This window comes from Arachis stenosperma, chromosome 1 (genome assembly GCF_014773155.1).
Source record: "Arachis stenosperma cultivar V10309 chromosome 1, arast.V10309.gnm1.PFL2, whole genome shotgun sequence".
NCBI classification, from domain to species: domain Eukaryota; kingdom Viridiplantae; phylum Streptophyta; class Magnoliopsida; order Fabales; family Fabaceae; genus Arachis; species Arachis stenosperma.
The window spans coordinates 118,618,249-118,638,344 of record NC_080377.1 but is presented as its reverse complement, the minus strand read 5'-3'; the positions used below and the strand labels follow the sequence as shown (position 1 = coordinate 118,638,344).

The 20,096-nt window shown below is 38.8% G+C and overlaps 1 protein-coding gene across 3 annotated transcripts; it reads left to right on the top strand.

Annotated features, from left to right (window-relative positions):
- The first annotated feature begins 14,104 nt into the window (after window positions 1–14,104).
- LOC130981091 (very-long-chain aldehyde decarbonylase CER3) lies at window positions 14,105–19,811 on the top strand. Of its 3 annotated transcripts, XM_057904741.1 has the most exons (12): window positions 14,105–14,682; window positions 14,774–15,003; window positions 15,104–15,339; window positions 15,413–15,632; window positions 16,409–16,536; window positions 16,693–16,949; window positions 17,036–17,143; window positions 17,427–17,633; window positions 17,719–17,829; window positions 17,910–18,083; window positions 18,181–19,498; window positions 19,577–19,811. In XM_057904741.1, exons 1-11 carry the CDS (start codon window positions 14,629–14,631, stop codon window positions 18,343–18,345), a joined length of 1,890 nt encoding a protein of 629 aa, XP_057760724.1. In that variant the 5' UTR covers window positions 14,105–14,628; the 3' UTR covers window positions 18,346–19,498; window positions 19,577–19,811. The 3 variants fall into 3 exon arrangements, with proteins under 3 accessions (XP_057760724.1, XP_057760773.1, XP_057760817.1); XM_057904790.1 differs by lacking the exon at window positions 14,105–14,682 and having other exon boundaries at window positions 14,777–14,966; XM_057904834.1 differs by lacking the exon at window positions 14,105–14,682 and having other exon boundaries at window positions 14,800–15,003; window positions 15,076–15,339.
- The last annotated feature ends 285 nt before the right edge of the window (window positions 19,812–20,096 follow it).

Here is a 20,096-nt window from a genome sequence, read left to right as displayed (position 1 = left end):
TATTTGATTTAATCATACACAGTTAATAATAGCTGAATGTTCAATTCACTATGTATAGAGATTATTATCTTAATATTCAAAAATCATTATCTATTTAACAAAACTCCTTATATATTATATCAAACAATGATCACACAGTCGGCTAATATTTATCGTAAACTTATACAAATACCAATAATTCCGAATACTTATTGTTCATACCCTGACCCAATGTTAAGGGCCCAGGTCCAATCGAAAGGCCTGATCCATTAGATTAAGCCTAGCAAAGCACCCACCTCTACTCAAGAGGTCGGTGTCCACCCCGACTTGGTACGAAGAAGTCGGTTGTGAGATTAGCTGGCAGGTAAACGCCCATTCAAATGATTAACCGCCCCTAAAATCTCTCTAACCACTTCCTAAAGCCATATCTTAACCTCCCTAAGATAGTGGGACGGTTATTATCCTAAAGATACGGCACTACTCCAACGGTGGTTATTGGCTCACCACTATAAGTACACTGACACACCTCAGGTATTCCTAAGTCCAATACTCTCTAAGACCTGCTCACACCCTTGCTAACTTAGGCATCGGAGTGTCTTTGCAGGTACCACCCCCCATTCACACGCGAGCACAAGTCGGACGGAGCCTCCCGAGTTGCGGACCCCCACGGAGTCCTCCTCCATCATACACTTGGGCCGCCGAACGCCATCCATTGGACTAATCTCCGGTTACCCACCGTAACATTGGCGCCGTTGCCGGGGACCCGAGAGATCATCCCTTGATGGCAGAAAGATCCCATGAAGAAGGCCATGTTGAAACAGATTCTGAGCAAGAGAATCTAGGCCTGGGCAACGACAATGAAGACACAGCCCAACATCAAGATAACGACCAACACAGAGAGGGTACCTCTGGAATGAAGAATCCAAAGGTAAACTCCTCAGATGGACGTGAATCAGAAAAGGGTGGACCATCTCACGTAACAGAATTGATGGGACTAGTCCATAGCCGCCTGGAGCAATTGGAACAAGAGCGGGAGAGGCAAAAGGAAACCGAAAGGTACCTTAAGGAAGAGATGGAACGGCGAAGAGAGTTGGAAAAAAAACTCTTGCAGCTAGAATCCTCTCTCAAGAACTCCCGCGACGAAGGAGAAGATCAACCCCCAGGCGGAGAAGATCCTTTCAGCGAGGACATAATGAGGGCAAAAGTTCCAACGAACTTCAAAAGCCCTGATATGGACCTCTATGATGGAACTACGGATCCAAAGCATCATCTTAGCAACTTCAAAAGTCGGATGTATCTAGCTGACGCCTCCGACGCTACGAGATGCAAGGCTTTCCCGACCACTTTGTCGAAAGCAGCGATGAAGTGGTTCGATAGCCTTCCCCCAAGATCCATCACCAGTTTTGAAGACCTCTCAAGAAAATTCTTGATGAGGTTCTCAATCCAAAAAGATAAGGTAAAACATGCACCGAGCCTCCTGGGGATAAAACAGGAGGTCGGAGAATCTCTACGAGCCTATATGGAAAGGTTCAATAAAGCATGTTTAGAAATCCAAGACCTGCCCACGGAGGCAGTAATAATGGGGTTAGTCAATGGACTTAGAGAAGGTCCCTTCTCACAGTCCATATCTAAAAGACACCCCGTCTCTCTAAGTGATGTACAAGAAAGGGCCGAGAAGTACATCAACATGGAAGAGAATGCCAAATTAAGAGACCTAGGTTCACGACCTGGACCCACTTCCTCCCCTAGGGAGAAGGAAAGGGAAGTCAGAAAGAAGGAAGAACCCGGTCTCGAAAGGCCCAGAAAGTATCACTCTTATACTCCTCTAAAGACTTCTATAGTGGATGTATACAGAGAGATATGCAACACTGAAAGGCTGCCACCCCCAAGACCTATTAAAAACAAAAAAGGGGGAAGTCGCAGCGAGTATTGTGAGTACCATAAAATATATGGTCACTCCACCAACGACTGTTACGACCTCAAAAATGTGATAGAAAAGCTGGCTAGAGAAGGCCGGCTTGATAGATATCTCATGGAGAGGTCGGACATCCATGGAAAGAGAAAGCGGGATGACATGGACAGGAGAGATCCGCCACCACAAACCCCAGAGAGACATATCCACATGATCTCAGGAGGATTTGCGGGAGGTGGGATCACCAAATCTTCTCGCAAAAGACATCTCAAAAGAGTCTATCAGGTCGGGGATGAGACACCCGACCTCCCCACTATCTCATTCACGAAAGAAGATGGGCAAGGGATAATCCCCGGGCATGATGACCCCGTGGTGATAACTATGATCCTAGCCAACGCCCATCTCCACAGAACCCTAGTAGACCAAGGAAGCTCGGCGGACATCCTTTTCAAGCCCGCCTTCGATAAACTAGGGTTAGATGAAAAAGAACTGAGAGCTTACCCCGACACTCTATATGGGTTAGGGGATACGCCAATAAAGCCACTGGGATTTTTACCCCTTCACACCACCTTTGGAAAAGGGGAAAAATCAAGGACTCTGAGTATAGACTTTATAGTCATCGATGAAGGGTCAGCCTACAATGCCTTAATTGGCAGAACTACCCTTAATCGACTTGGAGCAGTAGTGTCAACTCCTCACCTCTGCATGAAATTCCCGACTCCAGGAGGAATAGCAACGGTGAGGGGAGACCAAAAATTGGCAAGGAAGTGCTACAACGAAAGCCTGAATCTGAGAGGAAAGGGCAAAGAAGTCCACACCATAGAGTTAGGTGGGACAAGGACAAGAGAAGAGCTACGACCCCAGCCGGGAGGAAAAACCGAGGAGATACAAGTCGGTAAAGAGGAAGGAAAAACGACTTACATAGGAGCCAACCTAGGGGAAACCCTGAAACAAAGGTTGGGTGAACTCCTAAAAGCTAATTCCGACCTCTTCGCCTGGAAGGCTTCCGACATGCCCGGGATTGATCCCGAGCTCATAGGCTCTCGGTTTACCCAGGGTCCCGACCTGTACAGCAAAGGAGACGCAAACTCGGCCCAGAGAGGGCCTCCATAGTAGAAGAGCAAGTACAGGCGCTCCTGGAAGCCGGCTTCATCAGAGAGGTCAAATACCCAACATGGCTAGCCAATGTAGTGCTAGTCAAAAAACAAAACGGTAAATGGAGGATGTGCGTCGACTATACCGACCTGAATAAGGCCTGTCCTAAGGACCCTTATCCCTTACCAAGTATTGATACCCTAGTAGACTCCAGCTCAGGGTACCAATACCTATCATTCATGGACGCCTACTCGGGATATAACCAAATCCCGATGCACGAGCCCGACCAAGAGAAAACATCGTTCATCACACCAAAAGCCAACTATTGCTACGTGGTCATGCCATTCGGACTGAAGAATGCAGGAGCCACGTACCAAAGGCTGATGAACAAAGTGTTTTCCCCCATTTAGGGAGCTTAATGGAGGTATACGTCGACGACATGTTAGTAAAAACCAAGCAAGAAGTCGACCCCTTAACCGACCTCTCACAAGTCTTCAACACTATAAGGTCGCATGGGATGAGACTAAATCCCGCAAAATGCGCCTTCGCAGTAGAAGCAGGGAAATTTCTAGGCTTCATGCTAACACAAAGAGGGATTGAGGCCAATCCCGACAAATGCAGAGCCATCCTAGAAATGAAGAGCCCGACTTGTTTAAGAGAGGTTCAACAGCTCAATGGCCGACTTGCAGCCCTCTCCAGATTTTTGGCAGGATCGGCACTAAAATCCCTTCCATTATTCTCCTTGTTAAGGAAGGGATGCCAGTTTGAATGGACTCCGGAATGTGAGGAGGCGTTCCAAGAGTTCAAAAAATTCTTAAGCCAACCTCCTATCTTAACCCGACCAATACCGGGAAAAGACCTCGTCCTATACCTATCCGTGGCAAACAGGGCTGTCTCCTCAGCCCTGGTCCGAGAAGACGAGGTCGGTCAACACCCGGTCTATTTTACCAGTAAGGTTCTACAAGGCCCTGAGCTAAGGTACCACAAACTAGAGAAGTTTGCCTACTCCTTAGTGATAGCCTCACGAAGACTACGACCTTACTTTCAGGCTCATACAATAAGAGTCCGTACGAACCAACCCATGAAGCAAATCCTCCAAAAGACGGATGTTGCAGGGAGAATGGTTCAATGGGCAATAGAACTCTCCGAGTTCGATTTGAAATATGAAACTCGGACAGCAATCAAAGCCCAGTGCCTTGCCGACTTTATTGCAGAGTATGCAGGAGAACAAGAGGAGAAACCGACTACATGGGAACTCTATGTAGACGGATCCTCCAATAAAACAGGGAGCGGCGCAGGCATAATATTGGTAGACGGAAAAGGAACCCAGATAGAGGTCTCCTTAAAATTTGAATTTCCGGCTTCAAACAATCAGGCAGAATACGAAGCCTTGATTGCCGGATTAAAGTTAGCAGAAGAAGTTGGCGCTACAAAGGTGATGATCTACAGTGACTCACAAGTGGTGACTTCCCAAATAAGTGGAGAATATCAGGCGAAGGATCCCAACATGAAGAAATACTTGGAAAAAACCTTGGAACACCTAGGGCACTTCGCGGAAAGCGAGGTCAAGCATATAACTCGGGATCTAAATAGCAGAGCCGACGCCCTATTCAAGTTAGCAAGTACCAAACCTGGAGGGAACAACAGAAGCCTGATTCAAGAAACTCTCCAAGAACCCTCGGTAACAAAAACGGAAGATGAACAAGAGGTACTTGAGGTAGTCGGCCTAAACCTCGGATGGATGAATCCCTTAGTCGAATACCTGAAATTCGACATCCTCCCTAAAGAGGAGAAAGAGGCTAAAAAGATCCGAAGGGAAGCACAACATTATACATTGGTGAAAAATGTCCTTTACAGAAGAGGGATATCAACACCATTACTGAAGTGCGTACCGACCTCAAGAACCACCGAGGTGTTGGAGGAAGTACATAATGGGATCTGCGGAAACCATCTCGGAGCGAGGTCATTGACCAGAAAAGTGATCCGAGCAGGATTCTATTGGCCGACCTTGCAGAAAGATGCAACAGACTTTGTGAAAAAATGCCAGCCATGTCAGATGCATGCAAATTTCCACGTGGCTCCACCAGAAGAGCTCATCAGTATAACTTCCCCCTGGCCTTTTGCAAAATGGGGAATGGATCTGTTAGGTCCTTTTCCCCAAGCACCAGGGCAAGTCAAATACCTGATCGTGGGAATAGATTACTTCACAAAGTGGATAGAAGCAGAACCACTAGCTACTATCACCGCTCAAAGAAGTCGCAGGTTCCTCTACAAAAACATTATCACAAGGTATGGAATACCTTATTCCATAACCACAGATAATGGGACTCAGTTCACCGACGCCTCCTTCAGAAGTTTGGTAGCCAGTATGAAAATCAAACACCAATTCACCTCGGTAGAACACCCACAAGCCAATGGGCAAGCCGAGGCAGCTAACAAAGTCATACTGGCAGGCTTGAAGAAGAGACTACAGGAAGCGAAGGGGGCTTGGGCTGAAGAGCTCCCTCAAGTATTGTGGGCTTATAGGACGACCCCCCAATCCGCCACAGGAGAAACACCCTTCCGATTAGTCTACGGCGTAGAAGCCATGATTCCTATAGAAATCAGTGAGCAAAGCCCAAGGGTAATTCTTCACGATGAGGTCGGAAATGTACAGGGGCACAAAGAGGAGCTCGACTTGCTCCCCGAAGTCCGAGAGAACGCCCAGATAAGAGAAGCAGCATTAAAACAAAGAATGGCTACCAGATACAACAAAAAAGTCATTCGAAGAACATTTGCTGTAGACGACTTGGTCCTAATCAGAAACGACATTGGAGTCAACAAGTCGGGGGAAGGAAAGCTCGCCGCCAATTGGAAAGGGCCATACAAAATCAAAGAAGTGTTAGGGAAAGGTTATTATAAAATAACCGACCTGGATAGCACTGAGTTACCAAGGTCGTGGCATGCTTGTAATATGAAAAGGTACTACAGCTAGAAGCGAACTCTATTCCCTGATGTACTCTTTTCCCAGCTTCATGATTTTTTCCCAAAAAAAGGGTTTTTTCTGGAGAAGGGTTTTTAACGAGGCATCATAGTAGAGGCTAAGGGAAAATATACTGTCAAGACCCTTAGTAGCACAAAGGTACCTTCCCGATTAATAAAGATCTTTTTCATTACTATATTTCTCTTAAATATCCTTCTCTATATTTATAAGTCTTTCTACGAAACGCACCGACTTAAGCTCGACAAAGCGTGAAAATCCCATGAACCGACCTAACATGGTCGTCAGGATGAAACGACGAGGTACAAGTCGGTGTAAAGAGGTTATGCGAGTTGATCGCATTAAACTCGGGAATTATCCGACTCTTAAGTCGAAAGGAGCCCGAGTAACGCAAACTCGACAGAACTCTGAGTAAAAGGAAACCGAGTTCCGAGTAGATGAAAAGCGCATCACAAAAATAACCTAAGTCATAAAAACTCACTAAAGCAAAAGTTGAGTATAAAGGATAACAAAAGAGATATGAGAACCTGAGAAAGTTTAAAGTTTGCATACAAGCCTTCGCACGGAAAAGGCTCAAGAAAACAATGCAAGCCAACAAAAGGTTTTTCCGAAAAGATCAAACATACCAAAATAGAAAAAAGCATGCGCACGCGCAAAGTAACTTAAACCCTTATCCAAAAAAGGGGCGCCTACTCCAATTAGAAAACCCTTATCCAAAAAAGGGCATTTATTTTGTTTAAAAACCCTTATCCAAAAAAGGGCAGCGAACAGAATATTTTGTTTACGGCCTTAAAAGGCCAGAAGGAAATTGTTCACAAACCACCAGCAAATAAATAGAAGTTTAAAAAGGGGGGGGACCCACAGGCCGGGCCCCCATATAGCCACAAAAATAAAAAAGTCATTTCTTGGACGGAATAGAGGAATCACCAGGAAGAACACCACCAGGACCGGGAGGAGGAGCTAAAGAGGAAGTCGGAGTGAGGATTGAAGAACTCGGAGCATCTTGGGGACGAGGAGGAGACTCAATAATCCTCTGTCCCCGAGTCTTCAGGTCTGATTCGGAAATGACCTCGGGGACGGGAAGATCAACGATGGCGCCGTCAATAACCACCTTGTCGGGATGGAGCGGAGAAAGGTCCAAGTCGGGAGCGATAACTCTGACTTGTTCCAAGAAAATCCTCCAAGACTCCTCGGCACCATCGGCGATAGAGTCCTCCAACTCGGCATATGCGTTCCGAGAATTCAGCAAGTCCTTCCTCACGGCCACAATATCTTGAAATAAGCTGTGGTAGCTGTCTTGCGCCGTCTTCCTCAGATTAGCCTCCAAGGTACATTGGGCCCGTAGCTTACCCTCCTCCTCCTTCAGGTGATCCCTCTCCTTCCTCAACCTATCTCTCTCATCTTTCAGCTCCTTTTCATGTTTTTCAAAAATACGAAGTCTCCCCTCCAACTCCTCAACCCTCGAGGTTGCACCCAAGGAGCTAAGGGGAGCCTTCTCAAAAATGTCCAAAAGCTTGCCACAAACACCCGCCGTCCTAAAACTCTCCTCGGCCATGGTGGTAAGGTGGTTCCGAACAGAAACATCATCCATATGTATAAAAGGATAGATGTTCTTTCGGACGAATGCCATAGCATCCGCCTTAACCCCACCATCGAAGGAAGAAGAGCCAGACTCTGAAGTCTTGCGCTTCTTCTTCTCGGGTTCGGAGAGAATTTGGGCAGAGGGGGGTGGTCGGGGCAAGCTCGAGGAAGAGAGAACAATAGGTTGAGTAGGAGTGCCAGTGTTCTTAGGAGGAGGAGGTGGAGGGGGAGGAGAGATGACTACCCCGGACCTAGCCCGGGACTTCGCCTTAGCCTCCCGGACCCTTTGGTAGGCCTCCTGAGCATTCTTTTTTGCCATATCTACAAAAGAAACAAATAACAACCGAGTTACAAGTCGGTAAAATGTAAGTCAACAACTCGTCGGCAAAATGTAAGTCGGCGGAAACAACTCGGAAATAAAGAATGCATGCACTACCTATTTGAGATTGAACGAAGGTCGGTGTACCCTGGAGAATTTTCCTGGTATCCAAGTATGGGGACTTCCCCCACGCTTTTCGGAAAAACCCTACAATGGCCGCCTCCACCTCGTCTAGGTCATCTAGACCAATCTTTTCGCAAGGGGTGGCTGGCAGCCAGTAAAGGGGAAAGCGAGGGGAGGAATGCTCATCCAGAAAAAAGGGGTGGTGGCCCTCTACAGCTTGAACCTTGAAGAAAAAGTTTTTGAAGTCGTGGAAAGATTCGTCAAAAAGGGTGAAAATCCTCCGACCTTGAATGGCTCGGAAGGATACCCATTGTTGTTTGTTGTTTAGCCCACTAAAGGGCTTAGTCATATGGAAAAGATAAAAGAAGATTCTCAATGAAGTCGGGAAGTCTAAAGCGTGACTTATAAACTGATAAATCTTCAAAAAACCCCAGGAATTGGGGTGGAGTTGAGTAGGGGCAACCTTGCAATGGTGCAAAACGGACATCTCGAAAGCCGAGAAAGGGAGAAAAACACCCAAACGGGTGATCATACATTCGTACATGAAGAAAAAATGAGGGGCTGCCTCATTAACCCTTCCAAAGCAGACCCGGTCTTCAGGACCCGGGATTATCAATTCATATTTGGGCTCGTCCTCGTCCGAAGTACAGAGCCTATGATGAGTTCGGAGGTGAGTGATGAATTCAGCGTCGACCAACGGTTCCTCCCCAAGGACCGTATCGTCAACCCACTGAGAAAGAATGTCTACAGAAGCCATTTTTTATGTAAAGAAAAGTGGCAGAAAACCTACAAAAGGGAAAAAGGAAAAAAGAAAATCAAAAAACAAGGCCACTAAAGAAGAAAGATTCGAAACTAGAATCTACGGGTCAACCTATCTACTCGCCAAACAAAACATGCAAACAAAAATGACATGGGAAAAACAGAACTAACCTTTATCCGAAAATGGAGGTTGGAAAAGAACAGAAGTCTTCGAACGCAAGGATGCAACGCGAACAAGATAAGAAGAAGTTTGATCGCAGAAACGGAAAATGGAAAGAGAGGGAAAGTATTTATAAATAGGCTAAGGGGCATAATGGTAAAAACGAGGCAGTCATTAATGCGACTGCACCGTTACCAAAGCCCTCAATCCCTAAATGATCCCTCAACGGACACGACGCTTGAATTGACGTAACTGTCAGAAACCAAAAGTCGCGAAAATCACGTCGGTTCTCACCATCCGTATTCTTTCAAACAAGTCGACTACGAACCCGAGTTAAATACTTGAACCCAAACTTTAAAAAGATTTGGGCTCAAGTAGGGGCACTGTTCATACCCTGGCCCAATGTTAAGGGCCCAGGTCCAATCGAAAGGCCTGATCCATTAGATTAAGCCTAGCAAAGCACCCACCTCTACTCAAGAGGTCGGTGTCCACCCCGACTTGGTACGAAGAAGTCGGTTGTGAGATTAGCTGGCAGGTAAACGCCCATTCAAATGATTAACCGCCCCTAAAATCTCTCTAACCACTTCCTAAAGCCATATCTTAACCTCCCTAAGATAGTGGGACGGTTATTATCCTAAAGATACGGCACTACTCCAACGGTGGTTATTGGCTCACCACTATAAGTACACTGACACACCTCAGGTATTCCTAAGTCCAATACTCTCTAAGACCTGCTCACACCCTTGCTAACTTAGGCATCGGAGTGTCTTTGCAGGTACCACCCTCCATTCACACGCGAGCACAAGTCGGACGGAGCCTCCCGAGTTGCGGACCCCCACGGAGTCCTCCTCCATCATACACTTGGGCCGCCGAACGCCATCCATTGGACTAATCTCCGGTTACCCACCGTAACACTTATCATACATAATAAATTAAAAAAATATAAATAAAAAATTTTTAACCAACTAATTTTAAATAATTATAATTAATAATTATTAATTTCATATTTAAAAAAAATAAAATTATTACTTAATAACAAGTTAACTGATAGTTAATTGATTGATTATTGATTACTTAACAAAATTTATAAATAAATAATATATAATATACCAGTACTGTCACTACCATAGAAACAGAAGATGGTAATCGCCACTAATCTATATTTTCTTGAACGATACTTCAACGCTTCAACCTCTCCATCTGTTAATCCTATTTTTCAAGTGTTATCACTTGCCAAATAAAAGGAAGGATTTTGATACATATATCTTATTATTATTGTTAAGCATCTCGTTATTATGGATAACACTAAGCTTAATAAGTACACACATATAGATGGTATAATTCCTAGAATCAAAACGAATATGCGAGTCGTTTTTACGTGATTAATTGAATGGAGCTGAGCACGGTCCCCATTAGTTCCTGCAAGCTCTATAGACTCTGCAGTCTGCATGCATGTGAAGACGATAGCACCACTAAATATTGGGGACAAACATCGTATATTGTGCATTTTTATTTAGGGTTTTCGAATATTGGATAAGTCATCACTTTTGGCCTAAGACAAAAATAGCTCAAATGATATAAAGTTCTTCTTTTTTCTTTGTCTTTTATTTTCTTTTAGAATTTGATGATTCATTTTGTTAGTGATTTTAATTGGGCCCAATCCCAACATTCATCATCTTTAATCAGATATTGTTTTTTTTTCTTGGGTAATTTGTTGATATCTTACAAAAACTAAGAAACAAAGTACTAGGACTGTTAAAATGGCTTAAATGGGCAGATTTTGTCTTTATAATTAAATCTATTTAAATTTCGGATTAGTCTCCATACTAAACGAGTGTTTCGTTTATTTTTTTTTATATAAAAAAATAGTATTTTTAATCGATATTTTTTTTATCCGATCCGAAAATCTAACTCATCAACTAAAAAAAATTATTTTTAAAATTTTTTTACTTAAAAATGATATTTTTATCAAAATATTTTTTAAAAAATAAAAATTAAATTAAATGGGCTAACCTATTTAACTCATCAATCAGACTGGTCATAAAAAGTTTGAGCAAAAAAAATCTATAGATAAAACGAATTTAAACAAACCAATCTATTTAACTTACAAATCTAAGAGAACAAACCTAAATAAGTCAAATTAGCCCATTTGATAACCCTAAAACAAACTATTGATACTCTTACTCCAATTAAAGTTGAGTACTACGTTTTTGCGGGTACTACTTGGGAACTCATATGGATTCTAAACATGTGTCGAAGTTTCTTTATATCTCTTGCGCTCTTCCATGACCCACCACTCTTGTTGTTTGACAATCAAAATACATTACATATTACCGCAAATTCTATTTCTATAAACGCAATAATTAGTTTTTATAATTTAATAAAATTTTTAATTAAATTTTTATAATTTTTTTAAATTAGATTTTTGCACTAATTTTTTTTAATTAGATCTCTCTTGATAGTAATTGACTTAATTTTATAACGATTTAACTAAAAAATTTTGGTGCAAAGATCTAAAGAAAAGAAAAAAAAAAGTATAAAGACCCAATTAAAAAAATTTGGTACAAGAACTCAATTGAAAGCAAAAAAAATACATGGACCTAATTAAAAATTTTGCAAAACTATAGGACTAACAAAGTAATTAAACCATTAAATAAATGTACATGAATTCATATAGTTTATTTGGTTGTCAAAAAATTAATAAGGAAACAAAAATAGTTTTGTTGTTAAAAATTAATTTTATTTCTAATAAAATAAAAATTGTTCGTGATGAAGATAATAAAGATAGAAAATAAAAATTTTAATATTTTAAAAAAAATTAATAAAAATTTGCATTTCATTAACTATATACTTTTTTAAAAATTACTAAATATTTGTTTTATGTGTCATTATATATGAATAAGTTTTTCTAATTTTTGTGTTTTACTCTATGATGTACGGATACTGTTATGGATACGGGATACACAGATACGCAAATTTAAAATTTTTATAATAAGATACGACATATATATAAAATATAAATTATTTTTTTAATTATTTTTAATATTTTTTTAATAATATAAAGTATTTAAAATATTTTTTAATAATTAATAATATATACTATTTTTAAGTTTATTTTAAAAATATATATTAAAAATAAAGTTTGACATACTGACACGTGATAGTATTTAAATATATACAAATATATTCAAAATTTTTATTTTATTTTTTATTAAGACACATTTAAATATAAAATACATATATATCGAATAAATATCAATAAATATGTATCTCAAATATACTTAATACACTGACATGACAAATCAAAAAATTGTGTATGCTTGGTAGATTTGGCTTTCACTAAACAAACAATAACAAACACATGTAATCATGTTCATTTGTCTAACAGATAAATATAGACATCAGCTAATTAAAAATAGCCTATCTATATACCTACCTAACTAGCTAGCCAGCTAAGATCAAAGTGATGGTTGTATAGAGCATAGAGCTGAATACTCTTCAGTCTTCTCCGACTTCTGAAATTTGTAGATTAATTAAAAGTTATAGGTGGCAAAACAAGCAATAATTTGTTTTATGTGCATAATATTTTGACTTGGAATGCGTCTATATATTGTAGTAAGTCGTGGTATATGTGTTGTGGACCCAAGCACCCACCAGTTCCTTTTTTTTTTGGTCATCCAAGCACCCATTCTCTGATTTTTTGTTTTCATCTTGTATTTGGGCTATGAAACCCTACATGTTTCCCAGGCCTAAAATGTCTTTAATGGTTTAGAGGAAATATTTCTTTTCATGGATTAAAGAATATTCCTAGGCTCTCCATTTAAAATATGATTTATAAAATTATAATTTGACCTCTTTAATTGATAAAAATTAATTTGTAATATAGTAAAAAAATCATTAAATAATTTAATATATTTAATTAAATTATTATTTAACAATTTTTAACTATTAATTTTATATAAAAATAATTTCATATGAATTTTTATCTTTTATCTAACTTTTACTTATAGTACATCAAAATCTTTTAAATAAATTACTTCATTAAAGAACTTGTCCTCCTTCAAATCATATTATTCATAATAATGAAAATCAATGAAGAGTTGGATTAGGAAGCTGAAGTCATCACAAATTCACAACACACCCCACATGTAGAGTTTGATGATCATATCATTCAATGAAGAGTCTCATATATATATTTAAACTGAATTGATTAAATAACATTCCTGCTGCTACGTCACTCATTCATAATGTTGCGTGCATACATAAATGATAAAATTCAATATATCTCAAACTTGCTTGTTGATTAGTATTAATTAGGCGGCTCCAAATAAATGTGTAAATGTGTAAACAACTCCTACCACACTTTCTGGTTTCATTAGTTAGAAGAAAAAGGCAGATCAGAAACCACCACCATTATTATTTGTACGTTGCAATTTCTTTGAATAATCCTTCTCCACCCAACTCACTCATATATATCTTTTTCACTTTTGATCAAATCCCATTAATTTTCTAGTAATATATGTTGTTCAATCTACAGTACAAGTTTAATGAATATTACTGTCCTTTCTTTCAAAGAACATATATGCTCGTATAATAGTGAATATTGTACTACACAAGGTCACATTTTACTTTAGATAAAATTATAAAACATTACTAAATTTAGACCTTGAAAATTAGGCTCTTAATTTATCTTCACTAATGAAATGTATGTACTATATCAGGCAAAGCCGTATACTTAGTAATTAATTATCAAAATAAATGATCTTTCTAAGCAACATTGCTACGAAATTGTATATATTGAGTGAAGACGTATGATTATTATGTACTACTAACTATCATTGAAAACAGACCCCTAACCTACCCTTATGAATAATAATACTACTAATACTATGAGATTGGAGAGAGAGAGAATTAAACACTAGTACTGTCTCATCTTCCAACCATATGGTGCATTAACTTCTCTCCAGCTGTGCCAAGAACGCGTGGATTAGTGATTAGTGAACCACTAATACTGTTCCAAGTTGTGTTCTAATCAATCAATAATCACACTTATAATAATTAATACAAGTGCAACTAACTGGCTGCTAGCAAGAATCTCTGGTTCAAATTATGTTCTGGGATTATTGGGCACTAGTGGTATTAACTATTAAGTACTCTATATATTTCTAGCATTATTAACATGCATGGCAAGTGTAATACATATACCTCTTTATTTTATGAATTCTTTCTTATTTTTAATGATAATATAGATTTATTAAGAAATTGGTATGAATGATGAGAAAGAGACATGTATGAAGAGGGGGCCAGGGGGCATTGAACTAACTTGATACACACATACACTAGTTTGATCTGCCTTTATAAATAGGTGATATAGGAATAAATGCTTCTAGTTGTAGCTCAAACGTGGTGATTGTAAGAGATCCCAATTGAAACAAAAAACAATTTGGTTCTTTGCAGAAACAAATTAAACCTCTTCAGCTCTCCAACACTTTGCTGTTCCCTTCTTTTTTGTTTTCTTTCCTTCTTCTCTGATACTATCATTATTGTTTGGTTTTGGGATCTTTTCCAGTTTCTGCTCCTTGGCTGCCATAGTTTTTTGGGGCTCTATTCAGCTTTAGGAGAATACAGAAAGTAGGAGTTTTTCCTCAGAAGAAAGATACCATACATACATTTAACAGGGTTTGTAAATATCTTAAACTAGCAGAACCTAGTGCAGTGAAATGGGTAGTGCTCCTTTATCAAGCTGGCCATGGGAAAATTTTGGATTATTCAAGGTATATTATATTATATATATTTATGTGATGCATCTGTTATGTATATAGAATAAGTCTAACTACTTGTGTGTTTTCAATTTCATAAATATAGTATGTGTTATATGGTCCATTGGTGGGGAAGGTTGTGTATGAATGGTTGAATGGCGTGGAACTCTACTCCATGATCAGCTGCTGGAGCCTTCACTTGCTCATACTATGGATTCTAAGAGGAGGAGTTCATGTTCTGTGGAGTTCTTATAGTCACATGCTTTTTCTCAATCGAAATCGAAGGATCCTTCAACAAGGTGTGGATTTCAAGCAGATTGATCTAGAATGGGACTGGTACATATATATACAATCATTATTGTTGCACCACACTACTACTTAACATTTATTGATGATAAAAGTTATTAGTGTTTGTGTTTTCCTAATTGTGGAATAGGGACAACTTCTTGATTCTTCAAGCACTAGTTGGGTCCATGGCTTGCTATGTGTTTCCATTTCTTCAAGATCTTCCATTATGGAATATGAAAGGTGTTGTTGCTGCTATGATTCTGCACGTGGGAGTCTCAGAGCCACTTTACTATTGGATGCATAGAAAGTTTCATGAACATCACTTTCTTTTCACTCATTACCATTCACTTCATCATTCATCTCCTGTTCCGGGGCCATTTACTGGTGAGAAATTAACTCATTAATAATGATTAAACAAGTGCAAATAAATAATCTTGGAATAATAATGATGATGCAGCTGGAAATGCAACACTATTGGAGCACCTTGTTTTGACGGTGGTGATAGGAATCCCTGTTTTAGGGGCATCCATAATGGGATATGGATCAGCAAGCTTGGTGTATGGTTATGTTTTGACTTTTGACTTTCTGAGGTGCTTAGGTCATTGCAATGTTGAAGTGGTCCCACATGAGACTTTTGAAAGGTTTCCTCTCCTTAGATACTTGATTTTCACACCAACGTAAGTCATTCTTAACACAAGTAACAATTAAATAATAATTTATCCAAGATACAAAAACCAAAGTACATGTAGATATCTCACTGCCATCGCATTGATTTATGTCTGTTGTTTTGGTGATACAACAGAAATGCATTTACTGCATGCATGGCCAAAACATTAAAGAGATGTGAACATACATACTAGAATAGGTGTTGCTTTATGGTACAGTTGGAGGTTGGGACTTGGGATTTTAACACAAATTAATTTAGGCCTGTGATGAGAAGGAAAGAAAATGATGGATTGGCAATAATCAATGAAGATCAGTAAAGTAAGGATAACATGTCAATTGAGGACTCAGGATTTCAACTTAGTTTCTTTTATTTTATCATTTTAATCTCTTTGTTAACATCAAATTATTGTTGTAAATATACATATATCTTTCTTGCATTCTTAGTATCTTTTTAGAACTTTTCCATTAAATTATGTGTTTCCAATGTATTAAATATTTGACATATATATAACACTAAATTACTTTTTCACCTGAAGGTTTTTTAGATTTGTGAGACATACATATAAATATCTATTGTTGTTTTTTCTTCAATTCCCTGTTCTGTTATTGTTGGATGTTTCAACTACCAGGGCAGTGGCATTAAGAAATGGAGATGAACGTGTGTACATGTAGTGGTCCAGAAATAAGTCCAATACAATATAATTCGAAGCAAAACTTGTTTTTTTCCACCATCATTTACCCCATAGTTATTTATATACATTCATTTAATTTACATGTTCTGATGCAGATACCATAGCCTGCACCACACTGATAAGAACACCAATTTCTGCCTCTTCATGCCCCTCTTTGATGCACTAGGCAATACCCTTCACTCCAATTCATGGCAATTACACAAAAGATTAAGCTCAGGTTCAGGTAATAATATAATAATTAAGTTCTTAATGACTTTCATGCAAATAAACAATTCAGGAGGAGGGGAGTAATACTTTCTCACTTTGACTTCAGTGTTAGATGTTAGATAGCTACTCAATATAAATGCATGCATTATCTAACTATCTTTTTTAAATGCAGGGAACAATTGTAGGGTACCGGATTTTGTTTTCTTGGCCCACATAGTTGATGTGAGTTCTTGTATGCACATTCAGTTCTATCTTCGATCCTTTGCTTCGTTGCCATACAGAACAAGATTCTTCCTGGTCCCAAGTTGGCCATTCGCCTTGTTAGTTTTGCTAGCAATGTGGGTTTGGTCCAAAACCTTTGTAGTTTCCTTCTACTACCTCAGAGATCGCTTGCACCAAACATGGGTTGTACCTAGATGTGGCTTCATGGTTAGTGTGTGTGTGTGTATATATATATCATCATTTTATTTTGTTGAAAACTAATAATAACTAAATGCATTATCTTGTTTTAATAGTATTTCATACCCTATGCTACTGAGGGAATCAATAAGCAGATTGAGGAAGCAATCTTGAGGGCAGATAGGATTGGGGTCAAGGTCATTAGCCTTGCTGCATTGAATAAGGTTTGGCCTACCTAACTAACTTATAAATTAGTTGAAAGGAACGTGCATGATTGATTATAAATAACCGATGTTTAATAATTTGTCTGAGCATAGTTGTTGAGGGTCTTAACTCTTAATGCTCTTCTTGTTGTGTGGTAGATATCACATAAATTAAATTAAATTTATATATATATATATATATACACGTCATAGTTGCCTCAGTTTTTCACTTTTTTGTAACATAATGCTAGGCATCAACTGCTATATGTAATTGATTAATTATTAATTATAAATATATACACAGAATGAATCACTAAATGGCGGTGGAAAGCTTTTCGTGGATAAGCATCGAAATCTCAGAGTTCGAGTTGTTCATGGAAACACATTAACTGCTGCTGTGATCCTCCACGAAATTCCGGAGCATGTGGATGAGGTGTTCCTCACTGGAGCCACTTCCAAGCTTGGAAGAGCAATCGCACTCTACCTCTGCCGTAAGAAAGTCAGAGTTCTCGTAAGTACAATAGTAATATTCTTGTACTTAAGATTCCATGAAGGAATAAAAGAAACTTTGATTTGACTCTATTTGTTGTGTGCAGATGTTGACTCTGTCAACGGATAGATTTCACAAGATTCAAAGGGAAGCACCTCTTGAATATCAAAGTTACCTTGTCCAAGTCACAAAATACCAAGCCGCACAACACTGCAAGGTAATTAATTAATTAATTAATTCTTCTCTCTCTTAATTTTATTATTATAGAATCTTGAACAATGCAATTTGAATTGACAGACGTGGATTGTTGGCAAGTGGATATCGCCAAGAGAGCAAAGCTGGGCGCCACGTGGGACCCACTTTCATCAATTTGTGGTGCCACCAATCTTGTCGTTTAGAAGAGATTGCACTTACGGTGATCTTGCAGCTATGAGATTACCACAAGACGTGCAAGGCCTAGGCTCCTGTGAGGTACTTACTACTAACATTATTATTATTATTATTATTATTATCTTAATTAATTAATGTATAATTTGTTTGTGATGAATGGATGATTTGTTACATGCAGTACACTATGGAAAGGGGAGTAGTGCATGCATGCCATGCAGGAGGAGTGGTGCATAGTCTTGAAGGATGGACTCATCATGAGGTTGGCGCCATTGATGTCCACAGAATCGATCTTGTGTGGGAAGCTGCCCTCAAACATGGACTACGCCCAGTATCATCACTCTAATCATCCATCTCATTTCTTTCTTATTTATCACATCTTACACCTTAGAGTGGCCATTTAAATGTGATTAATTAAGTCCATTCAAGTAACGACCCCTCTTAATGTATGTTTCTTACTTCATAGCTTACTTTAATATTCCAAACATATTTAAACAATGTTAGACAGATATTAACTTTCTCTCAAAGTTTAATTATCAAAATTACGTGCTATAATAATCTTTCTTCTTACATAATATATCTCTATGTCTTCTAGAGTCCTACTCTATAATTGTATATAATTGCATTTTCCCACGTACTTTTCGTGCGATTAGATATCTTTTAAAAATTGTCTATTATTTAGCTTTTAAAAAAGAGAAAAACTAACAAATAAGTAACTTACTATAAAAATAAATATTTAAATGAATTAAACAATATTATTTAAATAAAAAAATTAGCTAAAATTTGAAAATTTAAAAAACAAATAGCATTTCTCTTTTATACGGTAGCTATTGTTTTGGTTGACAATGGATATATAGCAGGGAAAAAACAAAATAGTTACGTTTCTATTTAACAAACATAATAAGATTTGCAATTTTCGACCAACGAGCTATAACTCAAATGACATAGTGTATTAATGTTTCCATATTCACCTAAGAGGTCTTAGGTTCCAGTCTCTTTATTTTTGGTAAAAAAAATTTTAAAATTTTTGTTTTCTTGTTGATAATGGGCCAGGGTCCACAAGCAGACCCAACCCAACAACAAACACTAAAAAAAGAAGCGAAATGGGCTTCAGGCCCAATTAACTGGACCAAAACACCAAATAGAATGAAGTTGCGGCAATTTCTAGAAAGATGACACGTAACAGTAGCGGTTACTGGAAGCCAAACACGTGTGGCGTTGTGAAACTTTGTAAACCGCCATGAACGTAACAAATCGAGGATGATTGTTGTTTGGGTTTCTCTGTTTCCAGTTTGGAAAGATGCAAAGAAGAATAGTGGAAAAGAGCGGGCAGGTGATGAGGCTGAGAGTTAGAAAGAAGAAGAAAAGTGGGAGCGGAAGAAAAGCGGCGGTTCTGAAGAAGTTGGCGACATACCTGCAGTGCGATACTTTCATGTACGCTCCCCTGGTATCAGATTTTCCCGACCCTGCTCTCCCTCTCTTTCCTTCCCCTGCTAAAGGTTCAATTCCTTCTCCATCTCCTCTTATCTTCTCTCATCTTCTCCTGCTTCTTTTTATGACGTATTTATTTGTTTCAGTGGTTGAACTCAAAAAACCAAGGAAAGAGAAGCAGCGTTTTGTAGACCAACTTTTAGAATACCTGAAATCCGATGTCTATATGTATGCTCCCCTCCTTCGTTCATCTTCAGGTTCATCACAGCACTCACCAACAAGGTTCACAAGCGGAAATGTGAATCCTCAAGCAGACCTCTCTCAACAGCATCATACTTGGGTGCAAAATGAAACTGTAAAGCACACTGTGTATCAAATGCATCGCTCCGTTTCTGCCTCAAGTAACCTTCCTTTACTGCATAAAATGCTTACTTTATCACCTTAAATCAATCAACTAGTACTAGTCATTGTATTGTCAATAATTGATGAAAATGATATATGAATCGAAATTGGTTTTGGAACTCTTGTTTATAACTCTGCTTATGTTTATGCTGCAGGAAATGTATCTGTCAAGTCGCAGCTGAGAACTCATAGTTGATTGAAACTTTTGGACATATAAACACCTATATCTATATTATATGGACACTTCTTTTAGGTGTACATACA

What these genes read in the sequence shown, in the direction of transcription:
- LOC130981091 (XM_057904741.1), top strand. Translation starts at nt 14,629, where the DNA reads ATGGGTAGTGCTCCTTTATCAAGCTGGCCATGGGAAAATTTTGGATTA. An exon ending in ATTGATCTAGAATGGGACTG is followed by an intron (nt 15,004 to 15,103) that starts GTACATATATAT and finishes ATTGTGGAATAG; the next exon opens with GGACAACTTCTTGATTCTTC. An exon ending in AAGCCGCACAACACTGCAAG is followed by an intron (nt 17,830 to 17,909) that starts GTAATTAATTAA and finishes TTGAATTGACAG; the next exon opens with ACGTGGATTGTTGGCAAGTG.